Source organism: Erinaceus europaeus, chromosome 14, assembly GCF_950295315.1.
Source record: "Erinaceus europaeus chromosome 14, mEriEur2.1, whole genome shotgun sequence".
Lineage (NCBI taxonomy): Eukaryota > Metazoa > Chordata > Mammalia > Eulipotyphla > Erinaceidae > Erinaceus > Erinaceus europaeus.
Genome location: NC_080175.1, coordinates 3223210 through 3238939, shown reverse-complemented (window position 1 = coordinate 3238939; position 15730 = coordinate 3223210). Strand labels below are relative to the sequence as shown.

At 50.6% G+C, this 15730-nt stretch overlaps 1 protein-coding gene across 1 annotated transcript in view; it reads left to right on the top strand.

Annotated features, from left to right (window-relative positions):
* Positions 1-15730, top strand: part of FANK1 (fibronectin type III and ankyrin repeat domains 1) — a 64867-nt gene that overhangs the window by 32423 nt on the left and 16714 nt on the right. The window contains exons 2-3 of the mRNA XM_060172252.1: positions 5579-5756; positions 9539-9663. Coding sequence (XP_060028235.1) covers positions 5579-5756; positions 9539-9663 — 303 coding nt within the window. The remainder of the gene's footprint in view (positions 1-5578; positions 5757-9538; positions 9664-15730) is intronic.

Here is a 15730-nt window from a genome sequence, read left to right as displayed (position 1 = left end):
GGGGATTAAACCAGTGCCCTGCAGGTAGGGTGGTGCTTAGTTAACAGTGGTTATAGAATACAGTGTTAATCAGGGGGATTAAACCAGTGCCCTGCAGGTAGGGTGGTGCTTAGTTAACAGTGGTTATAGAATACAGTGTTAAACAGGGGGATTAAACCAGTGCCCTGCAGGCAGGGTGGTGCTTAGTTAACAGTGGTTATAGAATACAGTGTTAAGCAGGGGGATTAAACCAGTGCCCTGCAGGCAGGGTGGTGCTTAGTTAACAGTGGTTATAGAATACAGTGTTAAGCAGGGGGATTAAACCAGTGCCCTGCAGGCAGGGTGGTGCTTAGTTAACAGTAGTTATAGAATACAGTGTTAAGCAGGGGGATTAAACCAGTGCCTTGCAGGCAGGGTGGTGCTTATTTAACAGTGGTTATAGAATATAGTGTTAAGCAGGGGGAATTAAACCAGTGCCCTGCAGGCAGGGTGGTGCTTAGTTAACAGTGGTTATAGAATACAGTGTTAAGCAGGGGGATTAAACCAGTGCCCTGCAGGCAGGGTGGTGCTTAGTTAACAGTGGTTATAGAATACAGTGTTAAGCAGGGGGGATTAAACCAATGAAACAGAAGGGGTCTTAGAAGCAGAATTTAGAAGCTGACCAATGCTCATTCAGTTCTCTCGCATATCTAAGAAATCCCTAGGCCTGGTGGTGGCGCACCTGGCTGAGTGCACATGCTACAGTGTGCAAGGATCTGGGTTTGGGTCCCCTGTCCCCACCTGCAGGGGGAAAGCTTTGTGTTGGTGAAGCTGGGCTACAGGTGTCTCTCTCCCTCTCTGTCTCCCCCTACTCCCTTGATTTCTGGCTGTTTCTAGCCAGAACCCTTGGGGTTCTAAACTACAGAAGAACCTGAGAAAAAGCCCAACAGCCTTGAGAAAGAAGAGCAGAGCTGGAAGCAACACACTTCCTGACTTCAAAGTAGGTTTTAAAGCCCTTACAATAAGGAGGGTGGCACTTGGTTTAAAACCAAGACAAGTCTCTTCAACAAATGGTGTTGGAAACAATGGGTTGCAACATGCAGAAGAATGAAACTGAACCACTATATTTCACCAAATACAAAAGTGAATTCCAAAGGGATTAAGGGCTTGGATGTTAGACCACAAACTATCAGATACTTAAGAGGAAATATTGGCAGAACTCTTTTCCACATAAATTTTAAAGACATATTCAATGAAACGAATCCAATTATAAAGAAGACTAAGACAAGCATAAACCTATGGGACTACATCAAATTAAAAAGCTCCTGCACAGCTAAAGAAACCACTACCCAAACCAAGAGACCCCTCACAAAATGGGAGAAGATCTTTACATGCCATACATCAGACAAGAGGCTAATAACCAGAATATATAAAGAGCTTGGCAAACTCAACAACAAGACAACAAATAACCCCATCCAAAAATGGGGGGGAGGGCTTGGACAGAATATTCACCACAGAAGAGATCCAAAAGGCCGAGAAACACATGAAAAAATGCTCCAAGTCTCTGATTGTCAGAGAAATGCAAATAAAGACAACAATGAGATACCAGTTCACTCCTGTGAGAATGTCATATATCAGAAAAGGTAATAACAGCAGCAAATGCTGGAGAGAGTGTGGGGTCAAAGGAACCCTCCTACACTGCTGGTGGGAATGTCAGTTGGTTCAACTGCTGTGGAGAACAGTCTGGAGAACTCTCAGAAGGCTAGAAATGGACCTACCCAATGACCCTGCAATTCCTCTCCTGGGGATGTATCCCAACACACCCATCTAAAAAGATCTGTGTACACAGATGTTCTTGGCAGCACAATTTGTAATAGCTAAAACCTGAAGCAACCCAGGTGTCCAACAACAGATGGGTTGGCTGAGCAAGTTGTGGTATATATACACAATGGAATACTACTCAGCTGTAAAAAATGGTGACTTTACCGTTTTCAGCCGATCTTGGATGGACCTTGAAAAATTCATGTTAAGTGAAATAAGTCAGAAACAGAAGGATGAATATGGGATGATCTTACTCTCAGGCAGAAGCTGAAAAACAAGATCAGAAAACACAAGTAGAACCTGAACTGGAATTGGCATATTGCACCAAAGTAAAAGACTCTGGGGTGGGTGGGTGGGTGGGTGGGGAGAATACAGATCCAAGAAGGATGACAGAAGACCTAGTGGGGGTTGTATTGTTATATGGACAACTGAGAAATGTTATGCATGTACAAACTATTGTATTTACTGTTGAATGTAAAACATTAATCACCCAGTAAAGAAATTAAAAAAAAAAACCTAGACAAAGATCAATAGACCAGAAATGGAAGCCACAAACATTTCCTTGGGGTTCAAGCCCATCCAGAGGAGAAACTTGACTGAAATTGAGTGATGTGAGAGTGTCTGGAGAATGCATTGTTATATGATTATCATATATTGTTATATAGTGCGTTATTTCCTGACTCTGTGTCTTCCATCTCTGCTGCTAGAGGGGCAGTGTGGTACACAGTGAAGGGCCAGCTGACAGCCAGCCCCTGCTTTAGTCTTGGTTCCATTGGTGACTACTGTGTGAACTTGGCTTCCATAATTAAAAAAAAAAGTATGTATGTATGGATGGATACAGACAGAAATTGGGGTGGGGAAGGTAGCATAATGGTTCTGCAAAGAGACTCTCATGCCTGAGGCTACAAAGTCCCAGGTTCAGTCCTCTGCACCACCATGGGCCAGAAATGAGCAGTGCTCTGGTTAAAAGAAATAACTAAGGATACACAAGGATGCAGACAAAACTGAGGGTAGTAGGGGCCAGGCGGCGGTGCACCTGATTGAGCGCACATGTCACAGTGAGATAGGACCTGGGTTCAAGTCCCTGGTCCCCACCTGCTTTTCAAGTGGTGAAGTAGGGCTACAGGTTTCTCTCCACCCTCATCCCTCTTGATTTCTGGCTGATAAATAAATTAATAATAATAACCAAAGAAATTGAGGGCAGCGACACTTGCAACCCTGTTTCACCATTTGTGAAGCTCCCCCTCTGCAGGGTGGGGGCAGGGGGACAGACTGGGGACTTGAACGTGGGTCCTTGTGCATTGTAATGCGTGTGCTCAGCCAGCTGCGCCACCACCCCAGCTCCCTACTGTGTGCTCTTGGGCAGGTTACTTAACCTCTCTGTGTCTTGGATTTCTCCGCACTTCTTCTTCTAGCGTTTGCCCTTCTTCCGTAGCCAGTCAACAGCGTCAGGTTGAGCCTGATGCCAAGTTTCGAGACCTCCTTTGAATCTGGAGAGGCGGCAGTCGTTGACTATGTGGGTCATAGTCTGTCTGGAGCCGCAGGGGCAGTTCGGGTCGTCTCTGGCTCCCCAGCGATGGAACTGTAACGGAGAGACTAGACATCCTTGCCCTACCTAGGTGTCAGATGACTTGCCGGCTCTCCCCGAGGCTCACTGCTGCTGGGAGCAGTGGCCTTTGCCCTTTGTCCAGTGACCTGTCCCTGAGCACATCCCAGGCTTCTCCAACCAACACCCTCAAGCAGTATTGTGTCGGCAGGTGATGACAGACACAGCAGAACTTTGCTCAGAGAATCAGAGAAAACACAAGCAGTCCAGGTGCCATGCTAGGAGGACGGAGACGCACTGGCCAGTGACTTGACGGCCAGAGCAGAGCAGCCTGACCTTGTCCATGGCTCAGTGCTCACCAGAGAGCCCACAGGCTCTTCGCCAGCCCGCCTGCTTTCTGTCTGACGTGCCTCTTGCCAGAGTCACGACGCACATCTCCACGGGCTTTGTCTCCCACGTGACCTACACCAGGCCAGTGCGCTTGTTGTCCAGCTGTGCAAAGTGGCGTCCCAGGCACCGGCCCCTCTGCTGGGACCCCAGTCCTGTGGTCCGTGGGACTGTTCTCACAGCCTGCGCTGAGCCCCGAAGAGGCCAAGGGCAGTGGAATTCGGACGGCTCCCGAGTAAGAGTAACAAAGTAAAAATCAACTACCTCAACTCCGAGCTTTGGTGTGCCTGGTGGAGGGGCAGGGAGGGCTCGGGTCTGCTCTGAGCCCTCAGCTGGAAGCGGCCGGGTCTGGTGGCAGTGGCCCAGCTGTGGCCGGCGCCAGGCTCCCTGGTAAAGGTGTCCTGTCATTAACGTGAATCAGTGACCAGTGGAGAGCCAGCCATCAGAGCCTGGAATCCAGCTGGGGACATGAGGCCAGTGTGAGACACACTGCAGGCTGACTAGCTGGCTTGGCCCAGCTGGGGCCCTTGATCATGTGTGCAAAAGCGGCCAGTCCTGTCCTCCTCTCCTTGGCATCTTGATTGTGCATTCAGCAGCGTCTCCGGGAAATTACCCAAAGACATTTGACACAGAGACGGCCTGTTCCTCAGAGGCTGCATAGTAGTCCCTGCTAAGAGCAATCATCATTTATCCGACTGTCCTCTACCCAGTGGGCCATCATTTCTTGCTGTGAACTGCCACAGAGACGGCCACGGTCAGTGTCTAGCGTGTGTGCCCATGTGCACAGAGCCTCTGGCTTCTGAGGGAGCAGTTAGCAGGAACAGCTGATGGGTGGCAGGGCGCGGACATACATACTCACTCCAGTGGTGTTTGTATCGCGCTTTACAAAAAGGCTCAAGCTTGTCCACTTCCCACGGCCAGCGTGTGGGGCGCCTTCTCCCAGCCAGGCGCTTCGCTTTCACACGTGATTCTCTCTGATCAGGGTCTAAGTACCAAGTTAATCTCCCTGGCTGTTGGGTCACTGTAGCTTTTAAACATATTTTACTTACTTTTTCATTTATTTATTGGATATAGACAGAAATAGAGAAAGGGAGAGAATAGTGGCAGAGAGAGAGAGAGAGAGAGAGAGAGAGAGAGAACCTGCCACATTACTTCACTGTTCATGTTTTCCCCTGCAGATGGGGACCGGGTGCTTGAACCCAGTTTCTCGTGCATAGTAATGGGTGTGCCAGCCAGGTGCACCACCACTCAGCCCCAGTTTCTGTAGCTTTAAAGGAAGAAGAATGCCTGTTGGCCATTTGCTTTTATTGTTTGAGGTCTCTGTCGTTTGCCTGGTTTGCTGTGGCGTGGGGTTTCCTTTGGACACTTTGAGCGATAAGACCAGCAGGCATCTGCCAATGTGTCACTGATATTCAGACCAGATATGATATACTTTTGTCACAGAAGGACCGGCCTGCTTCCCGAGTCCCGTCAGCACAGAGTGAAACTGAGAGAGGAGGGGAAGAGAGAGAGAGAGGGAGAGACAGAGAAACACTTGCAGGTCTGCTTCACCACTTGTGAGGCGTCCCCTCTGCAGGTGGGGAGCCGGGGGCTCAAACCAGGATCCCTGTGCTTCAAACTATGTGCACTTAACCCGGTGCGCCACCGCCCGGCCTCCCAACCAGCCTTTCGTGTGCAGTGTGAGACTAGTAGGTGTGGTCCACGCTGCTCACGGAACACGGCACCAGCTCGCAGCTGGGCCAGACGCTTCCCTGCACGCCTGATGTGCTGGGAGGTGTTGGGTCCCAGAAGCAGGTGCAGCAGTCGGTCCCTTTCTTATGGAGACAGATCCCTGAAATCCACTCTCGCCCTCTTTTTCTTCCCCAGAAACGCCCCCCTCCCCCAAGCCTCATCCCCCCGTCGTGGGCAAAGTGACCCATCACAGCATCGAGCTCTACTGGGACCCGGAGAAGACTGCCAAGCGGCAGGGGCCCCAGGAGCAGTGGCTCAGGTTCTCCATAGAAGAAGAAGACCCCAAGATGCACACATACGGCGTCATCTACACGTAGGTGTACGCGGCGCCGCCTTCGCCTTTGGCCTCTGCTCCCTCCCGCCTGCGCCGGTTCTTGTGGTCTCTCAGCCAAGAGGCTCGTTTCTGGGACTGAGTAGCAGAGGTGTCTGTCTGTCTGTCTGTCTGCAGCAGGAACTGTGCTCACTCCGGGAACCGGCCTGGGGGATTGGCCACTTGGAAATCAGACTTCGTAGACGTCTAGCATGTTCTAAAGGGTGCCTTTCAGACACCACGGAGACAGTACCTGGACCCCGGGCCACTGCCACACCACTGTCCCCACACCAACTTCCAGCCCACCAGCTGTCCTGCTCCTTTCTTAGTCCCCACCAGGCCGCGCTGTTTCCCTTGCATGATTTCTGTTTTCCCTTGCGTGAATTTTCCTCTTTTTTTTTTTAAAGGCACATACTTCCTTGACCCCAGGGGAATAGCCCCTAAAATACCTCCTCTCCGAAGGCCTCCTGAACAGCTAGCTGCCTTTTTGCCTGGCACCTCCGTGTCGCAACTTTCCCTACATGTGCTAGGGCAGCGAGCTCAGCTAGATTCTCTCCACCTGCGGACTCGCTCGCTTCCTATCTCCCTGCTGGTACTCAAGAGAAGGTTCCTGCCGGCCCCACGCTGCACCTGTCCCCATGCTCACACTGACCACGCTACAATATTTGAGGTGTGCCATGTATCATTCGGCCATTCTCCAGGAGGTAATTCCTATCCCCAGAGCATAACTTACTATAACTGTAAATGTTTCTGGATCTTCCTTGCTTGTTAATGAGAGAACCACAGCATCACCCTGATATTTGTGGTGCCGGGGAGTCAACTCGGGGCCTTCTGCTGGGAAATCCTTTGCATGAGCTTTCCGCTACGCTAATTCTCAGGCCTCCTCCCTCCCTCCTTCCCTTCTCTCTTTGACTTCCTCTCCCTCTCTCTCTCTTGCCATCAGGGTTGTCACTGGGGCTCAGTGCCAACACTATGAACCCATGGTTCCTGGAGGCCATTTTCCCCCACTTTATTTCTTTCTATTTGATTTTTTATTTGACAGGACAGGGAGACATTGAGGGAAGGAGATAGAGAGGGAGAGAGACAGAGAGACGCCTGCTTCACAGCTCATGCAGTGTCCTCCCTGCGGGTGGGGGGCTGGGGATCGAACCCAGATCCTTGTGGATGGCGATATGTGAGCTTAACTAAGTGCACCACCACCTGACTCTCTTCTTCTTCCTCTCTCTCCCCATCCATTCTCCCTCCCTCCCTCCCTCCCTCCCTCCCTCCCTTTCTGTTTGTTTCATGTGGAAGAGAAGCCAGAGCCCCACTCTGGCACGTGCAGAGCCAGGGATTAAACCGGGAGCCTCACGCATGCGCCATGTGCCCTATCTCCCCAGCTGCCAGTCTCCCTCCCGCCTATATATATATATTTATTTTGTCAGTTGGAGAGAACCATCACTCTGGCATCTGCATTGGCTGCATCAGACTCAGGGCCTCAGACGTGCCGGCCCTGTGCTCCCTCACTCCCCCCCCCCCCCCCCCACACACACCCAGACTGTCATGTGTCATGGGTACCCCTCCGCCTTCCTCTATGGCTGGCAGGGACCCAGCCTTACCTGGGGCTCTGGCATGCCATCTGTCCAGGCTGTCTGTCTTTCCCCAGGCCCCTGAGGGCCCCTGTGGGGGCAGTGCTGGGCTGATGGCCTTTCCCTTTGAAGCCCCTGGTGTTGGCCCTGGGAGCGTGAAACCACAGAAGTGGACACTAGGTGGCAGGCTGACACCACTCACCCGCTCCTCCCTCTGTCTCTGGGCAGGTGAAGACTAGCAGTGCCCTGACCCCGGGCCCGCCATCATCTCCAGTGCCTGGCCTGGCCTGGCCTGGCCTGGCCCACTCGGCCTTGTTCCTTTCTGCCCCTGCCAACAGCCACCAGCTATGAGCCGTGGCCAGTGTCACCTCAGTCTCGGGCTCTTCTCTCTGCATTGTCTCATTTTGCAGGTTCATCCTTTGCAGCCCCCCCCCACCCCCATGGCTGTGCCACGTTCTCCATCCTGGCAGCAAGCCCGGAGTGCTGACTGGGTCCTGCAGAGGCCCCGTGGGGGATGAATGGACCCTCTTCCATATATTTCTTTAATTTTCTAGGACAGAGGGAAGTCAGGCTTTTTGATAACACTGGTAAATGGCGCTTCTCTAAGCGGCAGGCTCCCGGTGCTGGGGCCAGAGGGCAAAGGGCAGAGGCCAGAGGGCAGACAGTGACTGTACTCAGCACCCTGTTCTGCAGGACAGACTCCTGTGTGAGTAACTGAGGCTCAGGGCTGCTCCAAGTCTGTACGTGGTCAGCAAGGTGGCGCCCGGCATGCCACCTGCCGACACCCAGAGTGGAGGTGGGTCTGCTCCCCCGGGGGATGGGGACATGCCCCTCGGGCTCTGCGGGCGCCTGCACGGCTGGTGGGGGGGTCGGCACGGTCTAGGCGGAAAGCCGGGTCTTCAGGCGAGCTCTTCTGAGCCCGGCCACCTCAGCCTGATGTCACGTCACCGCCTCACAGTCCCATCCCCAACTTGCCTCCCACCAGATGACAGTTCCGTCCCAGCCCTGAGCTGGCCTGGGCACCTGCAGGCCTGGGCTCTAGATGGTGGCTGAGCTTGTGTGTGGCGGGATGAATGAATGCACCAGCAGGATGAATGAATGAATGAATGAATGAATGCACCCGTGTATGGGCGACTCAACAGCCTGCAGTTGCTGTGGGCCCCCAAGTTGAGTGTGGCCCTGTGGAGGTCTGCTGAGGATGCATCAGAGGAGGGTGGGAAACCGGGTAAGCTTTGGGTCCTGGGAGCCTGGGGGAGAAAGTTTTGGGGAGAGAGAGGAGAGAGAGAGAGAGAGAGAGAGAGAGAGAGACAGAGTCTGGGTTGGATCCTGAGGCCCTGAGGTGGGGAAGGAGAGAGAGCGGGGAACAGAACTCTCTCTTTCTCTCTTTCTCTCTCTCTCTCTCTCCCCCTCGCTCCCTTCATTTCCTCTCTTCCTCCCCCTTCCAAAACCAAGCCCTCTGAGGCCTAAGAAGGCAGAGGGAGAGGGAGAGGGAGAGAGTGTAGATAAGCATTTGAAGAGCAAGACTGCAGGATCCAGTCAGGCGCCTGTCCAGATGCCTCGGCAGCAAAAGGGAACTGAGGTCTGGGGAGGTGATGGGGAGGAAGCTTGCGGTTGTTGGTTTGGGGAGAGCAGGCATCTGGGACTGCAGGACCCTCAAAAACAGGGGCTCAGGGCTCGGCACCTTTGCCGGATGCCTGGCTCTTCTGAGCAGACGGGCAGGCAGACCGACAGACCGACAGGCAGCGACCGAGTGGTGTTCTGGCCACTCCTTTACACAGCACCCCCCCCCCCCCGACTGTGGACTCACCAGTCCACTCCTGGTCAGTCTCGTTCTCCACCAGCCCTTTCCTCCTGGCCTTGGCCACAGGGCAGGGGTGTGTGTGTGTGTGTGTGTGTGTGTGTGTGTTGTGTGTGTTTCCTTTCTCAGGTCTCACCCACCAGGGCTATTTTGCCTGCAGTCGATAAACAGCCAGTTAGATAGGCTCAGCCTCTACTCGAACCCTGCTCTCTCCAGCTGCCCATCTGGCCTTCCTGAGGCGACTGGCGTGAGGGCCAGCTGGCTGGGAGGAGGGGGTGCTTCCTCCAGAGTCCGGGAGTGGGCCTGGCACCAGGGCACAGAGTGGGCTCAGGTGGGGAGGGGCCGGGGGTGGAGGTGCCCTGCCCCCTACCCTCCCACGGGCCCCAGGGCTCACTGCCCACCTGCTTCCTCCCGCCCAGGGGCTATGCCACCAAGCACGTCGTGGAAGGCCTGGAGCCACGCACCCCCTACAAGTTCCGGCTAAAGGTCACCAGCCCCTCTGGAGAATTTGAGTACAGCCCCGTGGTCTCTGTGTCCACCACCCGTGAGTAGGCACATGCCACCTCTACCTGAGGACCACTGGAGGGGCCAGGTGGGGGGTGCCTGGTGGGGCACACACACTGCCATGTGCACTCAAGGATCCAGGTTCAAGTCCCCATCCCCATCCCCACCTGCAGGGGGGAAGACGCTTCATGAGCGGTGGAGCAGGGCTGCAGGTATCTCTCCTCCTCTCTGTCTCTGTTTCTCACCCTCTGTCTGAAAAGAAGAAGAAGAGAAGGAACCACAGTTGCCGGGAGAGGTGGGGCCCTGCAGGCACAGAGCACTAGTGCTGATCCTGGTGGCCAGGACCACACCCGGGCTGGTGGGGACTTCTCTGCAACTCCTCCCCGCGTGGCGGCGGCAGGACCTCTCACTGAGGGCGGGGGTTTGTCCTCACTGAATGACAGTCATTACTCGTTTAATTTTTTTCTGTGCTGAGATTCAGGAAGCAAGAAATGATCAGCGGTTATATAGCTTTTCCTCTCTCCCCTGAGAATATCCCTTTGTCCTCAGGGCTACCTCTGGGATACTGGAGAAGGAAACATTTATTTAAATTAGGGCCTGGTAGCAAAACAACCCTGGGCCTTGCTGCCACAGCTCAGGAGATATTTTTCCCCCTGATTTTTTTAAAAAACTATATTTTATTTTATTTTAATATGAGAGAGAGAGAGAGAAAGAGAGTGAGAGACCCACACACACAAAGGCAGAGAGAAAGATCAGAGCACTGCTCAGCTGTGGCCTATTCTGAGCACGCAGGGACTGGGCACCCTTTTCCAGAAGCTGTGTGCCACAGTGCTGTCTGGGTAGGAGGACCCCCACCCCAGGAGGAGGCTAGGGGTGCTGGCCAAGTGAGGCTGAGGGGTCCATGCTGAAAGCCGCTGGGCAGTGTTGCACGTGTTTTAACGACCGTCCTTAAAAACCTTGGGAGTTGGCACTTTTTGGAAGCTCAAGCTTTTAGAAAAAAGACTTTTTTTGGAGGGATTAATAATTTGCATTCAATTAAATCGATGGTGCATGTGTGAAATTCCTCAGTTTTCTGCAAAACATCTCCCACCCCCAGCCCAGGTCTTTCTTCACCATCAGCATCAGGACCCGAAAGCCCCCCTTTCCTCCCAGAGTCCTTTACTTTGGTGCCAGACACCAAGCCCAGTCCCAGTTCTGCTCGGTGTTTTCCTTCTGTTCTTATGTCTCAGCTTCTGTCCACGAGTGAGCTCATCCCATCTTCATCCTTCTCTTTCTGGCTGATCTCACTTCATATGATTTTTTCAAGCTCCATCCAAAATTAGGTGAAGAAGGTGACTTCAACATCCTTCACAGCTGAGTAGTATTCCATGGAGTCTATAGACCACAACTTGCTCAGCCACTCATCTGTTGTCGGACACCTGGGTGGCTCCCAGGTTTTGGCTGTTACACATTGTGTTGCTGTGAACACAGGTGCACACAGATCTCTTTGGATGGGTGTGTTTGTTTCCTTAGGATCTATCCCCAGGAGAGGAATTGCAGGGTCACAAGGTAGGTCCATTTCTAGCCTTCTGAGAGTTCTCCATGCTGATTTCCACAGGGGTTGGATCCAATGACATTCCCACCAGCAGTGCAGGAGGGTCCTTTGCCTCCACAGCCTTTCCAGCATTTGCTGCTGCTACTTTTTTTTTGATGTGTGACACTCTCACAGGAGTGAAGTGGTGTCTCATTGTTGGCTTTTTTTCCCTTCAGGGTTATTACTGGGGCTTGGTGCCTGGAGGCTATTCTTCCCATTTTGTCACCCTTGTTGCCCTTCTTGTGGTTGTTACTGTTAATTGTGGTTATAGCCGTCGTTGTAGGATAGGACAGAGAGACATGGAGAGAGGAGGGGAAGACAGAGAGGGGGAGAGAAAGACAGACACCTGCAGACCTGCTTCACCGCCTGTGAAGTGATCCCCCTGTGGGTATGGGGAGCCGGGGGCTCGAACCGGGATCCTTACGCCGGTCCTTGCGCTTTTCACCATGTGTGCTTAACCCGCTGTGCCACTGCCCGACTCCCTCATTGTTGTCTTTATTGGCATTTCTTTGACAGTCAATGACTTGGAGCATTCTTTCATGTGTTTATTGGCCTTTTGGATCTCTTCTATAGAGAGTATTCTTGTTCATAATCTCTCCCCAATTTTGGATGGGGTCATTTGCTTTCTTGTTGCTGAGTTTGGTGAGCTCTTTATATATATTCTGGTTACTACCCTCTTGTCTGATGTATGGCATGTAAAGATCTTCTCCCATTCTGTGAGGGGTCTCTTTGGGGGATGGCTTCTTTTGCCGTGAAGCAGCTTTTCAGTTTGATGTAGTTCCATGTGCTTGTTTTTGGTTTTGTCTTCCTTGCCACTGGACTTGTGTTACTGAAGACGCCTCTTGAAGCCAGGTGGGCACCCCTTTTCATCTGGCAGTCGGCAGAGAATGGAGAGGGGTCCCTTTTATCTGTGAAAGCCGCCTGCTTGTGTGCTGAGTGTACTAAGGACAGCAGACAGAGAGCTGTGACCTGTATCTGAGCCCCGAAGGGAGGAGCCCAGCCTGCCACAAGGCTCCTGGCTGGTGACCTTGGCTGACCTTGGGGACATTCAGCCTTTCTAGCCCCTGCGGGAGAATCTGAGAAGCAGCCTGTCAAGTGCCAGACGACCCTTGATTACTCGGTGCTGAGCCAGGGCACTACGTTTTTACTTGCTTCGTTTCGTATGGGAAACAGAGACAATTTTATTTGAGTGAGTTTAGTAGGGAGGAGGGAAAGAGTGAGAGAGGAAAGCTGGATATTTGGGTAATAATGGTCCCACCTATCAGAAGCGTTCCTGCAAAGAAGGACCTTGAACCTCTGCTTCCTCCCTCCCTCCCTCTCTCCCTCTCACTCCTCCTTTAACTCCCCCTCTGCCTTTCTTTCTTCTTCTTTTCTAGAATAAAGCACTTCCCCCTTCCTTCCTTCCTTCCTTCCTTCCTTCCTTCCTTCCTTCCTTCCTTCCTTCCTTCCTTCTTTCCAAAAGTTTTACTGTCTCCAGGATTCTCACTGGTGTCTGGTGCCTGCACTACGAGTTCACTGCTCCTGGTGGCCTTTCCCCCCTTTCCTTATCTGATAGGACAGAGAGAAATTGAGAGAGGTGGGGAGAGACAGACAGACAGACAGACACTTGCAGACCTGCTTCACCACTTGTGAAGCTCCCTCTCGGCAGGAGGCTTGAACCTGGGTCCTTGCTTATGGTAAAGCCTGTGCTTAGCCGGGTGCTCCTCCACCGGCCGCCAGAACAAAGCATTCTCACCTGCCCTGGGCAGAGATGGCCAGTGGACTTTCAGGCTAGACTGTGGGAGGAAGTCAAGTTTCAGTGTGACCCGCAGAGGGCAGTTAGGTGGGGTGCAGGAGGACAGGATTGGGGTGCTGGATGTTTTTCAGCATTCAGGAAGATGACGCCCTGGACGTGTCTCTGTGCTATAGTGCTATAGGGAGGGGCTTGCCTTTGTCTCACCTTCGGGACCCCCCGAGTCTACGCAGAGTCTGCCTGGAGCATCACTGAATCTGTCCCGTGAGTCAGTGGCTTCTTGGAAGTGATTCAATCCAAGAGAGAAAAAGAAAGAGAGAGAGAGAGAGAGAGAGAGAGAGAGAAAGAAAGAAAGAAAGAAAGAAAGAAAGAAAGAAAGAAAGAAAGAAATAAATCCGGGTTCTTAGGGCCAGGGACATGGTGCAGTGAGCAGGGATCTGAACTTGGAAGCACAAGGTCCTGAGTTCAGTCCCCACCCAACATCCCACGTACCACTGTGATACTCTGGTCCTCTCTCTTTCCCTCACCTCCATTTTGTGAATAAACAAAATATTAAAAAAAATTTTTTTTTATCTTTATTTACTTATTGGATAGAGACAGCCAGAAATCCAGAGAGAAGGAGGAGATAGAGAGGGACAGAGACAGAGACACTTTCAACACAACCCTGCTTCACCACTTGCAAAACTTTCCCCCTGCAGGAGGGGAGTGGGGGCTCAAACCTGTGACCTTGCGCACAGTAACATGTGTGCTCAACCAAGGGTGCCGCCACCCGGCCCCCAAAATCTTTAAATTTTTAAAATTTATGATTAATAGTCACAAGATTATAAGATGACAGGTTTCACCCCACCCCACCCCTGCCCCCAGAGCTCTGTGTCCTCACCCTCCCACCTCCCAAAGAGTTCGCACTAGTCTTAGAAATAGTTGTTTTTTGCTCCCCTCCAAGTTCCTGTGAATCAGATTTCTAGATTCCACACATGAGTGAAACCACCTGGCAGCTGTCTTTCATCTCTCTACTAATTTCACTAAGCATCAGCACCTCTGGTTCCATCCATTTTGTCCCAAAGGACACAATATCATCTTTTTGATGGCAGAGTAGTATTCCATGGAATCTATACCCATCACTTCTTTTTTAAAAAATATTTTTATTTATTACTAGATAGAGACAGAGAGAAATTGAGAGGGGAAGGGGTGATAAAGAGGGAGAGAGATAGAGAGATACCTGCATCCCTGCTTCACTGCTAGTGAAGCTTTTCCCCTGTAGGTGGGGACCAGGGGCTTGAACCTGGGTCCTTGTGCACTGTAGTGCGAGGGCTAAACCAGGTGTGCCACCACCTGGCTCCTCCCATCACTTCTTTATCCAGTCATCTGCTGATGGGCATTTAGGCTGCATCCACTCTTCGGCGACTGTGAACAATGCAGCTGTGAGCATGGGGGTGCCCATGTCTCTTCAAATTAGTGCAGTAAACAAAAGCTTAAAAGCAAGTGAACAAAACCCCAGGGCTGACAGCTCAGATGGGGAGTGGCCCAACAGGAGGCAGGGGAAAGGCCTTGGCATTTGCTTGGCACAGCCGCTCTGGCTGTGACCACGACCTCCAAGCAGACACGGTCTGCAGGTGCCAGGCTCAGGTGTCACACTGCGCTGGTCCAGGTGAGCCGGCCTGAGAGTCTCACACCACAGCCTGTGCCATGGAGGGGCCCACGGGCCACCTTCCTTTTTGAAAATTTATTTTTTCTTAGTGATTTAATATTGATTGGCAACATTGTAAGATAACAGAGGTATGATTTCACACTGCTCCCATCACCAGAGTTCTGTGCATCCCCTTCATTGAAAACTGCAATAGTTCTCCAAAGGTCACAGATATGGGCTGATTCCCTATGTATGTATGTATGTATGTATGTATGTATGTATGTATGTATGTATGTATGTATCTATCATCTATCTATCTATTATCATCTATCTATTCCTGTATCTATCTATCTATGTATCTATCATCTGTTTATTATCACCTATCTATTCCTATATCTGTCTATCTATTATCATCTATCTATCTATCTATCTATCTACATATCTATTATCATCTATCTATCTACATATCTATTATCATCTATCTATTCCTATGTCTATCTATGTATCTATCATCTGTCTATTATCACCTATCTATTCCTATATCTGTCTATCATCTATCATCTATTATCATCTATCTATCTACATATCTATTATCATCTATCTATTCCTATATCTATCTATGTATCTATCATCTGTTTATTATCACCTATCTATTCCTATATCTGTCTATCATCTATCATCTATTATCATCTATCTATCTATCTATCTATCTATCTATCTATCTATCTACATATCTATTATCATCTATCTATCTATCTATCTACATATCTATTATCATCTATCTATTCCTATGTCTATCTATGTATATATCATCTGTCTATTATCACCTATCTATTCCTATATCTGTCTATCATCTATCATCTATTATCATCTATCTATCTATCTATCTATCTATCTATCTATCTATCTACATATCTATTATCATCTATCTATCTATCTATCTACATATCTATTATCATCTATCTATTCCTATGTCTATCTATGTATCTATCATCTGTTTATTATCACCTATCTATTCCTATATCTGCCTATCATCTATCATCTATTATCATCTATCTATCTATCTGTCTACATATCTATTATCATCTATCTATTCCTATATCTGTCTATCATCTATCATCTATTATCATCTATCTATCTATCTATCTGTCTACATATCTATTATCATCTATCTA